Source organism: Cynoglossus semilaevis, chromosome 13 (assembly GCF_000523025.1).
Source record: "Cynoglossus semilaevis isolate Cse_v1.0 chromosome 13, Cse_v1.0, whole genome shotgun sequence".
Lineage (NCBI taxonomy): Eukaryota > Metazoa > Chordata > Actinopteri > Pleuronectiformes > Cynoglossidae > Cynoglossus > Cynoglossus semilaevis.
In genome coordinates, this window is record NC_024319.1 from 3919035 (window position 1) to 3935986 (window position 16952).

The window sequence follows — 16952 nt, forward strand, 5'->3', positions numbered from 1 at the left end:
TTTAACCCATCACCACAGTCAGCAGGGGGCAGCTTGCTGCTCGAGGAGCCATGTGTTGCCTCTGAGCACCTCAGTGGCAACTTGGCAGCCGGTGGACTCAAACCTGAAACCTTCCAGACCCAAGTCGGCTTTCTTAATGACCAAACCACTACTGCCCCAATGGAAAAAAAATGTAAATGTTGGAAGGAGGTGATGCTAATAAAGATTTTGATGAGAAAGAACACGTCATCCTGAGCTGACACAGAGGACGCTGCTGTCTTTGAATCTTATCTGTTCTGTAATATCTATGTGACGCACCATCACCAGGTCACATCCTGTTTCCTCATCCCTTCAACTACCACAGTGTGGCGCTGTGGGCAGATGCGGTCGAGTGTTTACCTGATCTCCTTGCCCTCCGGGTCCTTGGCGTCCACGGTGAGCAGCACCGATCCCTTGGTGGTGTTTTCCAGGACAACCAACTCCATGATGTCCAGGTTGAACTCTGGGAACTCGTTTACATCGTCGACGGAAATGTTGACAAACATGGTGGACTCGCTGCCGTACTCGAGACCCTTCATCAAGGGTTCCGGGTTACGGGCATCGATCTGGAGTCTGTAGTTTGGAGAGGTCTCAAAGTCCAGAGGCTGTCGGAGGGGAAACATGTCGACTGTTAGACGCAGCGGAGTGAAAGAGGACGATGTCGGTATTTTAGGTTGGTTTACATTAATTTTAGATCCATGTTCAAGCTAATCATTTTCTTACTCTAGGAATTGTTGGAGGTAAATTAGTTATTTGTACACCAATTTGTTCATTATATTATAATATTCTAATTAAAAAGTAAAGTATTAAATCTATTTTTGTAAACAATAGGAAGTGAGTTGATGAATAATTATTTTAGTTTATTATTAATTAACGATGTCCGATAATAACTTTTTGCCAATATCCAATATGCTGATATTGTCCAAACTCTTAATTTCCGATTCTGATATCAACCGTTACCGATATATGCAGTCGTTTGCCCCCAAAACTAAGGGAAACGTTTCAAAACCCTACAAGACATTCCAGCAAATTTGGCAAAAACCAGGCAATGCATTTATCGAGTTTTCTTTATCCAATGAAGAACTGCTGCTGGGATATACGTGTATATATATAAAGAATATAGGGGCGATAATATCAGTCGACCTCACTTTTAATAAAACATCTTGATTGAACCGCTGACCTTGGCGTTGCATGTCTACCTGTTCTATTGATCAACCACAAACTAATGTAAGTACTGCGGCTCTTTAGTTCACGTATAGAGAAGCTGGACCTTGGCGATGACCAGGTGTCCGACCCCTTTTCCGTCCGTCTCCACCGTGAAAAGCTCGTCATCGTTGCCTGCAGAAATGTGGAATTCGATCACAGAGCTGCCGCTTTCTGGTTCATCGTCATCTGTGGCCTTCATGGTAACCACTGTGTGTCCAACAGGAGTGTCCTCCGCCAGGGAGTGACTGCCATACTGCACACACACACACACACACACACACACACACAGATTAGAGGAGAAACCTTCACAGTTAGAACAAAAGACTAAAGAGTAAAAATTCTCACATCATTCTTCTCAAACAGCGGCAGCTCATTGTTGACATCAATGACCTTGATCACGACTTTACAGACAACATTAAAACCTGTTGGCCAAGAAAAACAACTGAGTACTGAGTACTACAGCCGTGTACTTACAGTAGTGTTACAGTCGGTAGTGTGTGTGTGTGTGTGTGTGTGTTACCTGGGTCGCTGACTTGGACATTGAGAGTATAAATCTGCTGATCCTTTCTCTGAAGGGAGCGCAGAGCATTGATATTTCCAGTGACAGCGTCGATGGAGAAGATGCTGGGCGGTGGCATCGAGGAGGAGAAGGTGAAGATCAGCTTAGAATTCACGGTTCCCTCTTGGTCGTCATCATAGGCCAACACTTGTCCAATTAGGCTGCCTGGAACCACAAGAACCTCTGTTTAAGGAACATCACTGTGTATTGAAGCAACTCGATTAAATCAAAGTACAGTTTTAGATTCACTGTTATTTATCAGTTCTGGAAACATTGACAAAAACACAGGAAAAAAGCAGAGAAACTAAACACTGACTGGTTTGGGTCGTCAAGGTTGTAGAGTTGTACAGAAAGAGAAAATGTAGAGAAAATATAAACACTGGTTTGTAAGCATGATATTGTGGGTGGTTTCAGGGCCAGTCGTCAACTTCTGTGGTCAACAAATCCCAGTATCTGTCGTGGGGTTTTATGTCTTTTTAGAATTTTTATTTCAAATGTTCACCAGTTGGGTAAATGCTGTAAAACTGCAGGAAGATCAGCTTCTTCTGAAATGTCATGAAAACTTGTCTTCACATTTTATCTAGTTTATCTAGTTATCCAACCAGGTGGCAAAGGCCACATAAGCAGTCACCAGCAGAGGGCAGCCTACCTCCGGCCTGCTGGAGGAAATGCTCGGAAAAAAAAATTAAAATTGCATAAATTTACAAACAACAACAACAATGATAATATTTATAAGACTAAAATTGCGTAAATTTACAAACAACAATAATAATATTAATAACATTAAATCCAGCAGTGACAGTTGACAGGAGGCTACACCCTGGTTACCTGCTGGCTCGTTCTCCTGCACTTCAAACACTGTCTCCTCTTCTGCACACACTGGTGCGTTGTCGTTCACATCCTCCACAGAGACGTGAATCTCCATGGGTGGATCCACCTCCTTGTTATTGACGTCCTTTGCGAACACCACCAGGATGTACTGGAAACACAATCAAAAGCAAAGGAAAAACATAAAGTTGTTGGTTTCTTTATGAGGTTTTATCCAAGTGTCTGAGTGTAAGTCTGAGTCAGGCACCATGTCCTTGTCCTCTCTGTTCAGTGGCTCGGTCACAAATATTTTTCCATCTTCTGTTATCTGGAAGGGGAATAGAGAAAGTTCTCTCTCCTTCTGCCCTAGGCTGTAAATAGCGTCAGGGTCGTTGGACTGGACCTGGAGGCAGAGACAGGGACAAAACCCAAGGTGGTGTAAATAATACATCCACAGATGTACAGTAAATTAGTCATAGTGTGTAGTGAGTATCCTGTGAATATTTATACTGCACCTCTGCGATTTTGAGAGGATATTCTTCCTCCAGGTTTTCAGTTATAATTATTGGTCCAGGGTTCCGCCACAGGTTCTGCTGAACAACAACATGAACTATGGAGTTCCCACTCAGAGCCGTGTCTGACGCGCCGCTCTGGTCCTGCACACGCACATACAGGGTGTAGTCGGGGTCGTTCACGGGGTCAATCACCCGTCGCCTCTTCTCTGAAACAACGACAAAAACAAAAATGCGCTTAATGACGATTTCATAACAAACACATTGACTGAAGTCAACCTTGAATTCCAAGTTATTCCAGACCTCAGGTCAGATCAGAGCATAGAAAACACAGCACAGGGATTACAATTAATTAAGCAATACAAATAGAGCAAAAACTAAATGAACTCGTGGTTCCATTCATCAGTCATTAAGAGCAGTAACAGTTACTATTAGGCACAGTTTTATTATTCAGTCTTTTCATCTTATACTAAGCCATGAGACTATTGCATTAGCACATTAGAGAAGTTTTTTTTAAATAAATGACTGTATAATTAAATTAGCTGGTTATTCATCTGTGACTGTGGTTTCCTGTACAAACCTGCGTTTTCCACACAGGTGAAGAAAGGGTTTTCTTCATACGGGACCTTCTGGACAGGACAGTAGTCAGTGAACTTTGTCTTCAGGGTTTCGGTGCTCCTGTCCTCTCCTCTGCTGTAGTGGATGCCCTCTCTGGACTTCAGCAACTTTTGACCTGTGGGGGGGGGCGAGACGGGGCACATTCAATTACCTTCACTTTAGACTACACAACCTGCAGATTACAGTTGTGGTGATTCTTCTTCGGCAGCTACAGCCTGGAGGTTCAGGGAAGATTGCCGGTTCAAATCCTGACCGTGGTAAGGTTATGGTGTGTTAAGGAGGTGGTGAAATTCTCAGCCAAAAGAGAATTAAGAGAATCAACCAAACTGTTAAATCTTGTCTTTGTTGATACACAGCAATGAAGCTTGAACTAATACATGGAATGGACAGACATATTTCACAGTACGTATCTTACAGCAGCTTTTCTGGCCCAGATTCTTGGTTTAAATTTTTGGTGTTTGAAAATCACGGAACATTCCAGTCAGTCAGTCAACAGTCGTCTCTGACCCTGAATGTGAAGCGATTCTTCTTCTTTATTCCTACTCCTGTCCATATGTTTGTCCAACTACAGACATTCTCTCTAGGGCACAGATGTCAGGCGACTTCTCTTCTGAGTCGCTCACACTCACATGCAACATCGCTGATCAACATCACACGACACACTCATTTGGCATTTCAGTTTTAATCTGGAGCACACCAGATGAGCTGTGTAATCTGGATTGAGTTCGTCACTCTACTGTCAGATTACAGGCAGGGTTGGAGGAATAGGAGCGCCAGCTCGGTTCTGTTGGGTTTACTGTATGACAGGACGTGTGTGTGTGTGTGTGTGTGTAACAGCACCTTCTTCTGTGGTGGAGATCTCTCCGCTGACGGGGTCGATCTGGAACAGGTTGATGTTTTCCTTGTTGGGGAGCTGGCTGACCAGGCTGTAGACCAGCTGAGCGTTTGGAGTCTTTGGGTCGTCGCCGTCAGACGCAGACACACTGGTGAATGCAACACCTGCAGGGAAAGTGACCTTATTACACACAAATACTCCCTGGTTACAAACAGTACCTTCTACATTTGTTTTCAGGGTTTTATTGAACCGAGATTTTTCATATTATTACTATTTATACTATTTTAATTTTTCTGCACATTTCAGGAAAATACATTTTTATTCAAACAAAAATCCATCACCCCTATGTAACACACACACACACCTGCTGCATTGTTTTCTCTAACCACTGCTGTGTAGAGACCCTGGCTGAACTGTGGAGCGTGGTTATTGACGTCCAATACGTTGATGGTGACAAACGCTGGTCCTTCCACCACCACGTCACCCTCCAGCGCCTCCACCTGTTCACATAAAGACTCAGTGGTAGCACAGCGTTGTGTATTCTGTATTGATGTTTCTGTGACTTGTCGTGCAGTGACTGTGATACCGTCAGGATGTAATGGTCCTGTGTGGACCAGTCCAGCGGCGTCTCCAGGTACAGCCAGCCATCCTTTGAAATCTTAATGTCTTCCCGACCTTCTCCACTCAGTCTGAAATCAGTCACACCTGGATGCTTCACCTGGAACTGTGCAGGTAGAAGGTGAGATGAGAAACAGACAGCAGTGTGTGCACCAGTCCTGAAAAAAACATCCTTTTTTCCCCAAACAAAATCTTCAGAAATGGTTCTCATTTTTTAATTGTTTGGATACTAATGAATTTACACGGTTGAAGGAAAAGGAAACAAGTCAATGTTAATACAATGTAATGAAAAGTGTTTTGAAATATACACATTACACATGAACAATCTGTCATTTAAAGCAGGGGTCCCCAAACCCCGGTTTAGGGACCGGTGCCTGTCCGTAGGTCATTTGCAGTGGGACAAAGTGAAAAAATACAATTGACTTCATTCAAAGCGAATCCAGACATATCAATTTATTTTTCTCATTTAAAGATAATCTGCCAATGTTTCAACAATTCAGACTGTGATTCTAATAGAACAAATTCTGAAAAAGATGTTTTCTTTCAAAAAATAAATTATTCTTGAGCAATGGCAAAAAAAAGGTTGGGGACCACTGGTTTAAAGCCGTACTTCAAAGGTTCTATTCCACATTTGAACTCTAGTCATTAGAGATGAAGAAATCTGAAAGTCTGAGTTAATGATTCATGTGTTACTCAGCGCTGCCACCTGCATGGCTGTAATACCTGGTACATGGGATATGGCACTGGACTCCACTCCGCCACATCCAACATGAGATTTACAAGTGGACCCTTTTTCTCTTCCAGGTCCTTCCCAGCAGCCTATCACAACACAGACGTAGGAGTCAAAGGTCAGTGGATACAGTACAGACTAGAAGACGCTGTGACAGAACGATGCTTGTTCTAGTAAAACAACAGCTGAGAGTGTGAGAGTTTAAAGTGACGGTTATATATTGAACTAAATCCACAGGATGAGTCAAACAGTTCTAACGTTCCACCAACGGACACCAGAACAAAGTCTGCAGAGTTCAGGTCTAAATAAGTAACCAGATGTTCTTTATTTTCATGTCGTTAACAAACTTCTCTCTCGTCTTGCTCTAAGTCTTACGCTCATCGTAGGCAATAAATATGAAAAAACATCTACGCATTAATTTACACCAACAGGAGGTTAGTGTAGATCAGTACTGAAGCACCGCAGAAGCAGTTGGTCGGGAAGTGTACTCACAATGCTGAGCAGGAGAGGCAGCAACAACAGATGTACCATGGGTGTCATGCTAACAGCCTGTGAAGAAGGAGAAAGTGGAGGAGGAGGCCAAGGAGGAGGAGGACAGTGAGGAGTTATGGGAATGAATTAAAGGAGGTTTTAAAAGGCAGAGAGGAGGATTTACATTAAAACATACACATTCACATTTACATTAGCATTCATTTACGTTAATGAGTTCTGCAGCAGCATCAAGGTCAGATATTTTATCTACAGATGGTGAACAACGTGTGGGGAATACTCTGTAGTAAACCAGCAGAACAATTACAATTTTTTTTGTTGTATGAGTTACTACAAAGAAAAAGACAGACTTTGAGCTGTTGAAGATCTCTGTGCGTGTCTTTCTTCAATTCCTGCCAGTACGTCAGTGCTAATTCAACTAAACAGGACCAGGTTTCACAATGAGTAAATTGTGAGTAAACTGAAAGATCTTGATCATGATATTTTTTATTACATAAACTTTTTGTATGGTGGTGAAATGTCAAATATGTGTCATAGCTCGGAAACAAAACTATCTATTATCAGGTGACACACGTGCACTATCTCTGTGTCTACACAGTACACTGATTGTGAAGTTAAAGTGCACGTTGACTACTACGGTATTACACCTGCAGAACGATCCACCTGCTGTGCAGAAGAGAAACTTCAAAGCTACAATTATGTCGATGATTTCACTTAAACCTGCTTCACCTTCAGTGACTCACACTTCACTGGTGGGAGTGAATGAGACACAGGTGCCCAAAGGTCAATGTGCTGTGAAATGGAATTATAGTTTAGACTGTATGTTTCTGTGCAAGTGTGTAGAACTGTCAAGTCCCACAAGAACATTTCAATGGAACCAAAACCGAAAATAAGCATAAGCAGAGATGATTATGGTTTACAGTCATATTAGGTCAAACTAAAACTTTGGGTCGAGGCTAATGTATTTATTAACTTTAATGTTAATGTATGTATTTATTAACTTTAATGTTAATGTATGTATTTATTAACTTTAATGTATTTATATTAACTCAGGTTTTGTTGTTTAAACCTGTGGCTCCAGGTCCTCTGTTCTCCTCTGTGTCCTTGAGGTGTGCTCCACCAACTAACACCCTCCTGGCTTGTAGAGGTATATACAAGTCTTACTACAGTACTACATAAGAGGTTTTCTGCCATTAAAGTGTTTTTGTGAGAGTGTGGAGTAAAATCGGTGAACGATCTGACAGCAGAGCAGCACACGGATCTGTGCAAAAACCCATCTGATGAGATTAACAACAGTAGAAGAAGAAGAAGTGATTAAGTTGGATCTTTCCTGCACTGGTGAAGCCCAGTAGAGGAGAAACATGAAGGTGACATTGAATTGGAGCTAATGACCTTTTGTAGCGCAGCACTGGGAGTGACACAGATGTCACCGACGTCAGCTGACGGCTCTAACGAGTCATTGAAAAACTTCATTAAAGGAGATTTTTCCATCAGCATTTCATAGAATGTAGTCGATCACTGTCACAGCTAAGGTGAGGAGAGACAATGTACTGACAGAATACTGCAGTAATTAGTATCAGCTATTAAGACACGGTAAAGTGCATGAGGAAGAACACTTCCTGTGACAAATTCAGTTTATTAACTGACCAACAGGGGTGTTGGTGAAGGGTTATATGATACAATAGTCCTTCTGCTGCTCCTGTCGTGACTTCCACTACTGTTATCTGTTCAATATCTTATCTGACGTTAAAAATTTCCTCTCAGTCCAAATAGAACCTAACAACAAAAATGTCAGTCTGACTTCAACCACAGACCGTCTCAGGCCCAGCAACAGCCGACAGTCCAACCATGACCCTGTCAAAGTCAAGTCAAGATCACCGTCTCCCTTCAACCAACGTAAACATCCTGCAACCGTGATCGGCAGATACAGACCAGGGTTGGTTAGTACTCACACTCCGACAGAAAAAAATACAAATAGGAAAAAAAAGAAGAGGCCGAAAGTAAGAGAGGAGGAGAGTGTGGAGACTTACCTGGAGTGGAAAGATCAAGTGAGTGACTCCACAGACTGCAGAATCTTGGGAGCAGCCACTGACCGTCTGTCAAATGTTAACTCAGCACTAACCAGCAAACTTTTATTGAACCTAATGATTGTCTAATCACCCGGCCCTCCACTGCGCGTCGACCAATGGGTGTGAAGCTGCGAACAAAGAAGGAGACAGAAAAAACAGATTGTTGAATCACACAGTACTGTGAAAATCAAATCCATGAGAAGAAATCATAACTAATTCATATTTTAACACAAACTCACGAATGCTGCTGCTTCGAGTCTTGGTGGTTTAAATGTTACAGGTCGGAAAACTGTTTCAGTTTCTGTCGACCTTTGATCTTTGTCGACCGAACGCATGTAAAGAACAGAAGAAAAGGTTTGTTAGTAATGAGACATTCTGTGACTTAGCTTCACATTTTGACTCAGACTTTGACCTCTGCTCCTTTGGACCATTTCCGGTCGGATTTTCCATTGTAGGCCCAGCCTGATAAGGACCTGTGTGTTTCTCTGTGTGTGTGTGTAGACAATAAGAAACAAAGATCAGACACACAATCGTTGCCTCGTACTAAAGGGTGAAGGCGTGGGGGTCACACGGCGGCTCCTAAGGTTGAATCACACAACATGAAAACAAACAGCTGGTTTAATTCTCTGATCCAGACTAGAACTCATTATTGAAGTGACCACAGAAATGACCAGTGTGTTATATTCACATGGGTTTGACATAGATTTAGTTTTAGCCGAGTTTTTCTGCATGGCCATCGTGTTTAAGTCTGAAAATGCAAAGTTTACCTATCTGCATGGCCATCGTGTTTAAGTCTGATTCTTGCTTTTTTTACACATCAATCTTCACCATCAACTCTACAGTATATAAGAACTAGACAGGACGTATAGAAACATTTACTACGCTTTACTAAAACAACGACAGAATCTGAAATGAAAATGCAAAGTTTACCTGACATCATTTCCTGCACAGTTGAATTCATTGGATTGACCCCCTTGGACAAGGACACCCAGCTACAGGCTGACATGAAATAAAAAGAACTGAGTGAGCCAAGACTGTGGTGAGGCATAAATACTGACAGGACCTCCTTGACTAAATCTTCCTTGAAGGAGACCATGAGTCCAGTGGTGTCCATTAGTGGAAAGGGGGTTGAAAACAAGCAAAACTTTTTTCACACTGATGAGCAGCCAGGACAGGATGACTCATCGAGACTGAAAAGTGATGACTCAGCACATGATCATGACACACTGGCAGACGTCCACAGATCATTTGTCGCAGTATTGTTGGAGTACTGAGTACTGAGACCGGAGGAGATGCACAGGCTGCACGGCCACTGAATCTGTGACTGTAGAAACAGGCCGCGGGTTAGTCACTGTTTCACACAGTCACTATTTAACCAGGATCTGTGAGTGAAGTGGTGACGACTCTGTGGATGAAGCCATGAAATATGAGGGAAGTGACTCTGTTATGTAAGGCAGACACCGTGTTCAGCTGTGGGCAGCATGTGAGATTCTGTGTCCAACTTATACCATCTGCACAGTGCTCCCTGCACTAACCATCGTAAACACACACACACACTCTCTAGGTTACTCCCAGAGCTGTTACCTTGGCAACACATTTCCCAGATTTTGTTGTTGTCGTCTTTGTTGTCAATTTTCCTGTGAAAAAAAAAAACATGTCTGAGGACGGACAAGATTTTTGGCGTTTTCTGTGACACATGACTAGGTTTGACTCATCTTTCGTCAGTTGCTGCAAAACTCTGGAGAAGTGTGTCTCTTCTTTGTCAACGCTGAGTCATCCACGCTAATCTTTTCATTAGCGAGGTTTGTAAAGGGGGGGGGGCAAACAAATTAGATGATGTCATTTTATTTCATCAATCACAATAGAGTCTCAACAGGATAGTCATCACGGAGAGTGCAAATACATTTTTCCTTATAAATTACTTCAAACTGACAATAGAAACGTCGACTACAGTTAAATATCAGTAGCTTAGCACTGGTACTCTTAGCACTTGAGGATTATAAAAAACAAACAAAAAAAAAAACAAGAAATCTATACAGTGATTAACTTGTAGAAAAAAGTTAAAATGATGTAACTATTAAAAACGTGAGAACAAATCTGTATCATTTTTCTCCTTCAACGTTTCTTCAATGCCATCAAGAAAGTCTGAAATCCTCGTCTTTGTTGGAGCGTGGGTCAAAAGTTCGCATTTGTACAGATGTGTACAGACCTGTTACCCCCCTCAGATGACCAGTGTCATGGCTGTGAGGAGGGAGGCGGGGGGGCAGGTGCCGACTCACCAGGACCGGGCTTGAACCACCTAAGGTTGTGCCCTTCAGAAACAAAAGCAGGAAGTTTCTTCAGCCTGTTTTTTCTCCAGGATTTAGTTGTTAGGATGTAAACAGTGACCTCTACAGGACAGACAGGTCATGACATGACTTTGATTTGAGCCAGAAGGCCATGCTGCGGTTGTTCTTTGCCACCACCTTGTCCAGGAACCGTCTGGCCTTCATCGGCAGGCTTTCGCGCCGAGTGTTACAGTTAGTGTGTCTGCGACGTTTGTTAGCTTCCTTGGAGTCGCGGCGCAGACGCAGCTGCCGCACTATGCCGCAGAACGCCTCCCAGACATTATGCTGCATGGCAGCGGAGGTTTCGATAAACTTACAGTCAAACACAGCCGCACAGGTGCGTCCCTCTGCGGGCAGAAAGACACACATCATAAATCTTAAAAACACTGTTCTCATCATGCATTAAAAAATTGAGCCATCCGGTCTTCTCACCTGCGACAGACACCTCTCTGCGCCGCACGAGGTCGCACTTGTTCCCCACCAGGATGATCGGTGTGTGCTGAGCGGGACGGGAGCGACGCAGGGTGATTCTCAGCTCGGAGGCTCGCAGGAAGGACGCTCGGTCGGTGATGGAGTACAGCAACAGGTAGGCATCGCCAGTCTGCATGTAGCACTCCCTGAGCCCAGTCAGTGTCAGTCTGAGAAACATGCAGTTTGAGACGCGTTTAAGGACACAGACTGAGTGCAGCTGACACGGAATCAAAACATGATAAAAATCACAAAACAAGAAATTGTGCAAATAAATAAAAAAAAATCTTTAAAAAAATAGGCTTTTGATTAGGATAGGAGTCAGTGATTCATATGTCAGATATCTATGGTTAAATCTGTACAACTAATAATTTATTATAATAAATAATATAATATAAATAATATAATTTTAAACTGTGTATATATTTAAACTATTTATATATCATGTTAAATCATATTTTTATAATAGGGTTATTATATTATATATTATAATTATATTAATGTGGTATATTGATCATATTTTTATAATAGGGTTATTATAATATATTATAATAATATTAATGTGGTATATTGTAGTACACATAATTCTAATTTAATTCAATAATGGACACTGCAATAATTAACATCACACACAAAACAATAATCAACTATTAACCCACGACTACTACATCTAAGACTTCTACTATTTTTTATTTTTATATCATCGTTGATCTTAGTTTTGTTTAGAAAAAAACACTTTTTCGTTTTTAATGCGTCAGTCACGTGACTTTAACTGCTTGAATATGGTGTTCTCCCATCAAACATGTTAATTCAGTAATCAGACCAAGATCATCTGGGTTTGCAGACGAGGCAGGAAGAACAGAAAGGTGATGACAGTCTCACAGGGTTTTTGACAGGACAGTGCAGTGATGGTCACTGGTTGTCTCACCTCTGCATCCCAAGTGTCCAGTAACGTCACCACAGCAGGCTCTCCATCCACTTCAATGACCTTTTCAAACATTTCATCTGAAATTAAACATGTAATTCAGTTATTATGGAAGCTGGATGTAAACAGTTTCATTATGCCTATTTTTTATTTATTTTTTATTTAAAATGTCTTTTAACATATACACAAACGGTTTGTTGTAAATTCTGAATATAAAATAGTTTTGTTTACTTATTTTTAAATAACAGTATATAAAGTAAGACGCACATGAAAATTATCATTCAATAACTTCAAAGTTGATGAAATGAGATCCTCCTCACCTCCGCAGAGCTCGCAGTCATCACTGTCCATGCTGTCCGCTGCTCCGTCGAAGATCCGGGCGAACGCCGTCTTACCGACCCCGCTGGCCCCCAAAAGGACCACCCTGTACGGACTCTCTGGCTCCGTATTCTCCCCGGTGGAGTCCGTGGAGATGACCGAGTCTGAGGAGGACCAGCTAACGCGGCTGTCTTCCGACTCTCCCGTGGAGCTGCTGCAGGACTTGGAGCGGGAGATGCAGGCTGGGACCCGGGCCAGGAGTCCGTCCGGGAGCAGGTGGCTGCCCGGGTCACAGATGCTCCAGCGGTGGAGCTCGGTCTGCAGGCGGAGGCTGTGACGGCGCACAGAGGACAGCATGGTGGTGGTGGTGGACTGGCTGAGATTAAAGACTGTGTTTGCGGTCGTTCTGAACTCCTTTATTAGGATAAAAAAACAAATTTCTTCTCGTCTTTTCAGATGATGACGTTAAACATCTGGAAAGTGGAAAAACGGGGCTGTGATCTACAGTATAAGAAAAAAATTCATCTCGACTGATGAAAACGATTAATTCAAATATTTAAACTCTCATATGACTATAGCTCCTGTAACGCTGCTAACTCTGGGGGCGGGGGGTCTGTTGTGTCCGTGCCACATGGTCTCTGCGGATGCTGAGGTGAACGGGATTCCCTCCGCTTTATATACACTGGAAGGGGAGCGTGAGGGGGAGGTAGGGGAGGAGCGGATGGGGAGGAGGAGGAAGGGTCACACAAGTAGAGCATCATCAGGCAGTGAGTGTCTATCTTTTACTGCCATGTACCCTGTAAAACACTGTCAGTACTGTCAGTACCTCCTAACCAGCACAAAGGACGTTAGGTTTAAAGAAAAAGGTGAAGCATCGTGACGTCACCATGGTGTGATTTATTGCACATTGTAAAATGTTGTTTACTTTTACTGACAAATATGGATAAATAAGGGGCAAAAGACAAACACTACTAAGTTGTTTTGTTTTGTTTTGACGATGTTAAAGACATATATAAAGTTTTGGTTCAAAACATAATTAATAATTCAAACATAATTACCATATTTTCCGGACGCTCCAGAGTACAAGTAGCACCAGCCAGATAGAGTGCCCTCTAGGGGCTGTCAGTGTGAAAATAACAAACATGTGAAATTATATATTTTAATCACACCTGAGTATAAGTCGCAAACCTATGCAAAGAATGAAAAAAAAAGTGCAACTTATAGTCCGGAAATAATGGTACTTCAGTTCCTTGAATCCTCCCAAATATCCCTAAATAATACAATCTGCACCTGGACATGTGTCCACTATACAACCAGCGTTACTGAAGTGACTCATTAGAAGCATTATCAGACGCATGCAGTGGCTCGACGCTGATAACGGCGTCATCAAATAAATCAACACACCCTATAGTTCAAACATGATCTGTAATCTTGAGTCCACTCAGAGCGAAACCTGTACATGACTTTCATATTCCCTAACACTAACTCTGTGTCACAGAAGGTCTAAATTTAGCTTCAAGTGAAGGCCTGAGATTCACAGTTAGCGACAACGCAATCCACCAGGAAGCAGCGCTCGGCATTTTTATGAATAAACGACCTCACAATGCACAGATATGCCCGGAAAAGCCTCGCACCACGGACTCGCTCATGTCGTTAACAACAGATTATCCATTGGTGAAGCACTTAGTGAATGAGAGACTAAAGATAACGACAGGTGGAGCAGGCTGAGTTATTACAGTGAAAGTGGGATTATGCTGATGTGGGATTTTTTTTTTCCCTCTTCTTCTTCAGTATCATGTTTTTGCTCTGATCTGATCTGATCTCCACTGACAGACGACTGTGTGATACCAAATCCCTGTTAAGTGCTGGAGCAGAACCAGAGTCAACAGGTGGTGAGGACAGAGCTCTGTGTGTGTGTGTGTGTGTGTGTGTGTGCTGTTGATGGCAGCTGAGTCAGACGTGACCTCCTTCACTCTTTCGTTGAATCAAAGTTAAACATGGTCTATGTTTTTTTTTTTTTAACGGATGTAGGAATAAAAGCCGACGTTATAAAGCTGCTGTTCCTGAAGACCAGGTCAGGACCCTGGACATGAAGACCCCTTTTTCAGACATAAAACACATAAAATATATAAAATATAGATTTATAAAAAGTCTAAAATGCAAACATCTAGTTTTTAGTCTGATTAATTACAGACTGTGAATCAATCTCCATTTCTAAAATGTAATGACAACAAAAAAAATCTGTATGTTGCTGAAACAGAAAGACCGATAACAGCACGTAAATGTCAGTGTTTCTCAAACAAACAACAAACAAATGCTGCAGGTTGAGATGTTATTTTAAGCTTGAGCTGCTTTGTGAAACAAAAACGTTTTTTTTTCAAATATAACCATATGCTTTTGAGCAAAGATACTGTAAGTGGATGGACTGTACACAATGAGAATATGCAAACATCTAAGCGCAAGCACTAACCACCCATCCAGAAGGTGGCACTCATGTCGCAGGTATATGATTTGTTCATGTATAAGAAATGATGATGGGAATTGAAGATTGAACAAATAACCTTTTTTATTTATAGGAACTTGTCTATATCTGAGAACTTCCTCCACTTTCTTTAAGACCAGACTCCACAGAAACATCAATGACTCTCCCTCTGGTACTGAACAAACTAATGACACCGCCGATCTCATCATGGGTTAACGCCAGATGTCTCATCGGCTTCACTACATTCAGTTGACACCACAGAGAATCAAACTCTAATTCAAAGCAACTGCGGCCCCCTGACCCCACGCCCCTCCTCTCAGCGACATAAACTCATTCATTCGATCCATGCAAGCCGGTCTTTGAGCTCACGGAGCTTAAGAGAAGGATTGGCAGCGCTGCCGAGAGCAGCTTTACAAACAGACAGATAGATTTCGCTGCGTGCAACCGACATCACACGGCCACAGAGATGGGTGTAGATGTGATTTGGATCAATATGTTGCCTGAACAAATGACACTTGACTGTTAGACACGTGTCAAACACCAGAATCAAAGAGGCTGCAAGGCAAAATGTGACTTCTCTGATGCAAATGGTATCTTCTTAAAGCCGGCCATGAGGCTTTTAGATGTAGTTGCTCACAGTAATTGTGTAATTGTGTGTACTTTTGCTGGCTTCCCAGGCTCATGTTTTTTTTATTTGACATTAAGCAATACACCAATTCTGAAATGTAAAAATATAATTCTAAGCACTAGATAATTAAAACGCACATGAATTGCAGCCGCATTATTATAAGTATGATTTAATTCCAGCTCTAGCGTTAAATATAAAACACTACTGCATGAAATTTAACATCACTGTGGTACTGATTTACAGGTGGCACCATTCCCCACTTCCTACCACACACTGACATATTATTTGGGGCAGGTTAAATAAACCAGAGACCTACTTATTATATAACAAAACAACACAAAAAAATAAAAAATAAAAAAAAATCACACAGAGCGTTGTTCGTCTAGCCGCAATTGATCGCCTGTTACATGCATACTGTAACTTCCTTTCATCTGTAGTTTTTTAAAAGAGAACGAACAACAGAAAAATGTTCTTGGATTGAATAGAACACCGGTCGCTATCATCTCAAATGCACCCGTCGAGCTCGGTGGGGTCATGACGCTGGAAAGTGTGACTTTTCACTACTCTTGCCCTGGTTTGCTTTCACTCTTGTATAAGTGCATTCAGGTCCAGCTACCATATTCACTGTGAGCACAGTCAAAGCAGAATGTGTGTACAGCCAGTGAAAGGCTGTAGACAACTGCGTAGAGACACAAGTTAAATGCTAATATAAATAATAAATATATATAAATAATATATATATATATGTATATACATATATATATGTAGATACACAAACAAAAACATTTACTGCTGAACATTTTTAAAGACATTTTTAATAAATAAACCTACTGAAACTATCAAGACAAACAGAACAAAACAATGTGATTAAAGCTGTAAAACTTGGCTGTGATGATACAGATGTTACAAACATACAGTAGAGGATTAGGGGTAATCTGTATGTGATCAGGCTTCTGTTTATCAAGTGTGTGTGTGTGTGTGTTTACCAGACTGTGTGGGAAATGGTGGTCTGGAAAGCGAAGGTGATGTAATTGCGTGCGTGGTCGAGGTAGGGGTCTGAGAAGGTGTCTGTGTCGCCGGAGAAATGTCTCCACTTCATTAGTTCAGACATGCTCAGATGCTTCGGTGCCGTCACACCCCCACGGTCGCTGTGACGACCGAGTTGACACGGCCGGTCATCGACCTGTTGGTTCTCCTCTGTGAGGGCTGTGTGCAAAGATGGAAGTTAGTGAAGAAGAATCTTCCGCTCCCAGTGTGTGGGACGTGTCCCTGAACTCACCTGGGACAGATCCATCCATGCTGCAGCTGCAGATCAGCAGAGCGCGTGCTGGGGAGGGAGTAGC

At 42.1% G+C, this 16952-nt stretch overlaps 2 protein-coding genes across 2 annotated transcripts in view; both read right to left on the minus strand.

Annotated features, from left to right (window-relative positions):
• cdh17 (cadherin 17, LI cadherin (liver-intestine)) overlaps positions 1 to 8533 on the minus strand; it is an 11346-nt gene extending 2813 nt beyond the window's left edge. The window contains exons 1-14 of the mRNA XM_025061371.1: positions 8423 to 8533; positions 6396 to 6452; positions 5897 to 5992; positions 5142 to 5279; positions 4920 to 5055; positions 4561 to 4719; positions 3683 to 3835; positions 3106 to 3311; positions 2859 to 2993; positions 2612 to 2762; positions 1745 to 1948; positions 1570 to 1646; positions 1289 to 1477; positions 379 to 623 (exon numbers count right to left, since the gene is read on the minus strand). Of these exons, the coding sequence (XP_024917139.1) occupies positions 379 to 623; positions 1289 to 1477; positions 1570 to 1646; positions 1745 to 1948; positions 2612 to 2762; positions 2859 to 2993; positions 3106 to 3311; positions 3683 to 3835; positions 4561 to 4719; positions 4920 to 5055; positions 5142 to 5279; positions 5897 to 5992; positions 6396 to 6443 (1937 nt within the window). The 5' untranslated portion in view covers positions 6444 to 6452; positions 8423 to 8533. The remainder of the gene's footprint in view (positions 1 to 378; positions 624 to 1288; positions 1478 to 1569; positions 1647 to 1744; positions 1949 to 2611; positions 2763 to 2858; positions 2994 to 3105; positions 3312 to 3682; positions 3836 to 4560; positions 4720 to 4919; positions 5056 to 5141; positions 5280 to 5896; positions 5993 to 6395; positions 6453 to 8422) is intronic.
• A 1-nt stretch (position 8534) lies between these two features.
• Positions 8535 to 16952, minus strand: part of rad54b (RAD54 homolog B) — an 18215-nt gene continuing 9797 nt past the window's right edge. Inside the window, 9 exon segments of the mRNA XM_025061373.1 lie at positions 8535 to 8589; positions 8701 to 8777; positions 10046 to 11135; positions 11221 to 11410; positions 11412 to 11426; positions 12185 to 12261; positions 12502 to 12830; positions 16596 to 16815; positions 16889 to 16936. Coding sequence (XP_024917141.1) covers positions 10852 to 11135; positions 11221 to 11410; positions 11412 to 11426; positions 12185 to 12261; positions 12502 to 12830; positions 16596 to 16815; positions 16889 to 16936 — 1163 coding nt within the window. The 3' untranslated portion in view covers positions 8535 to 8589; positions 8701 to 8777; positions 10046 to 10851.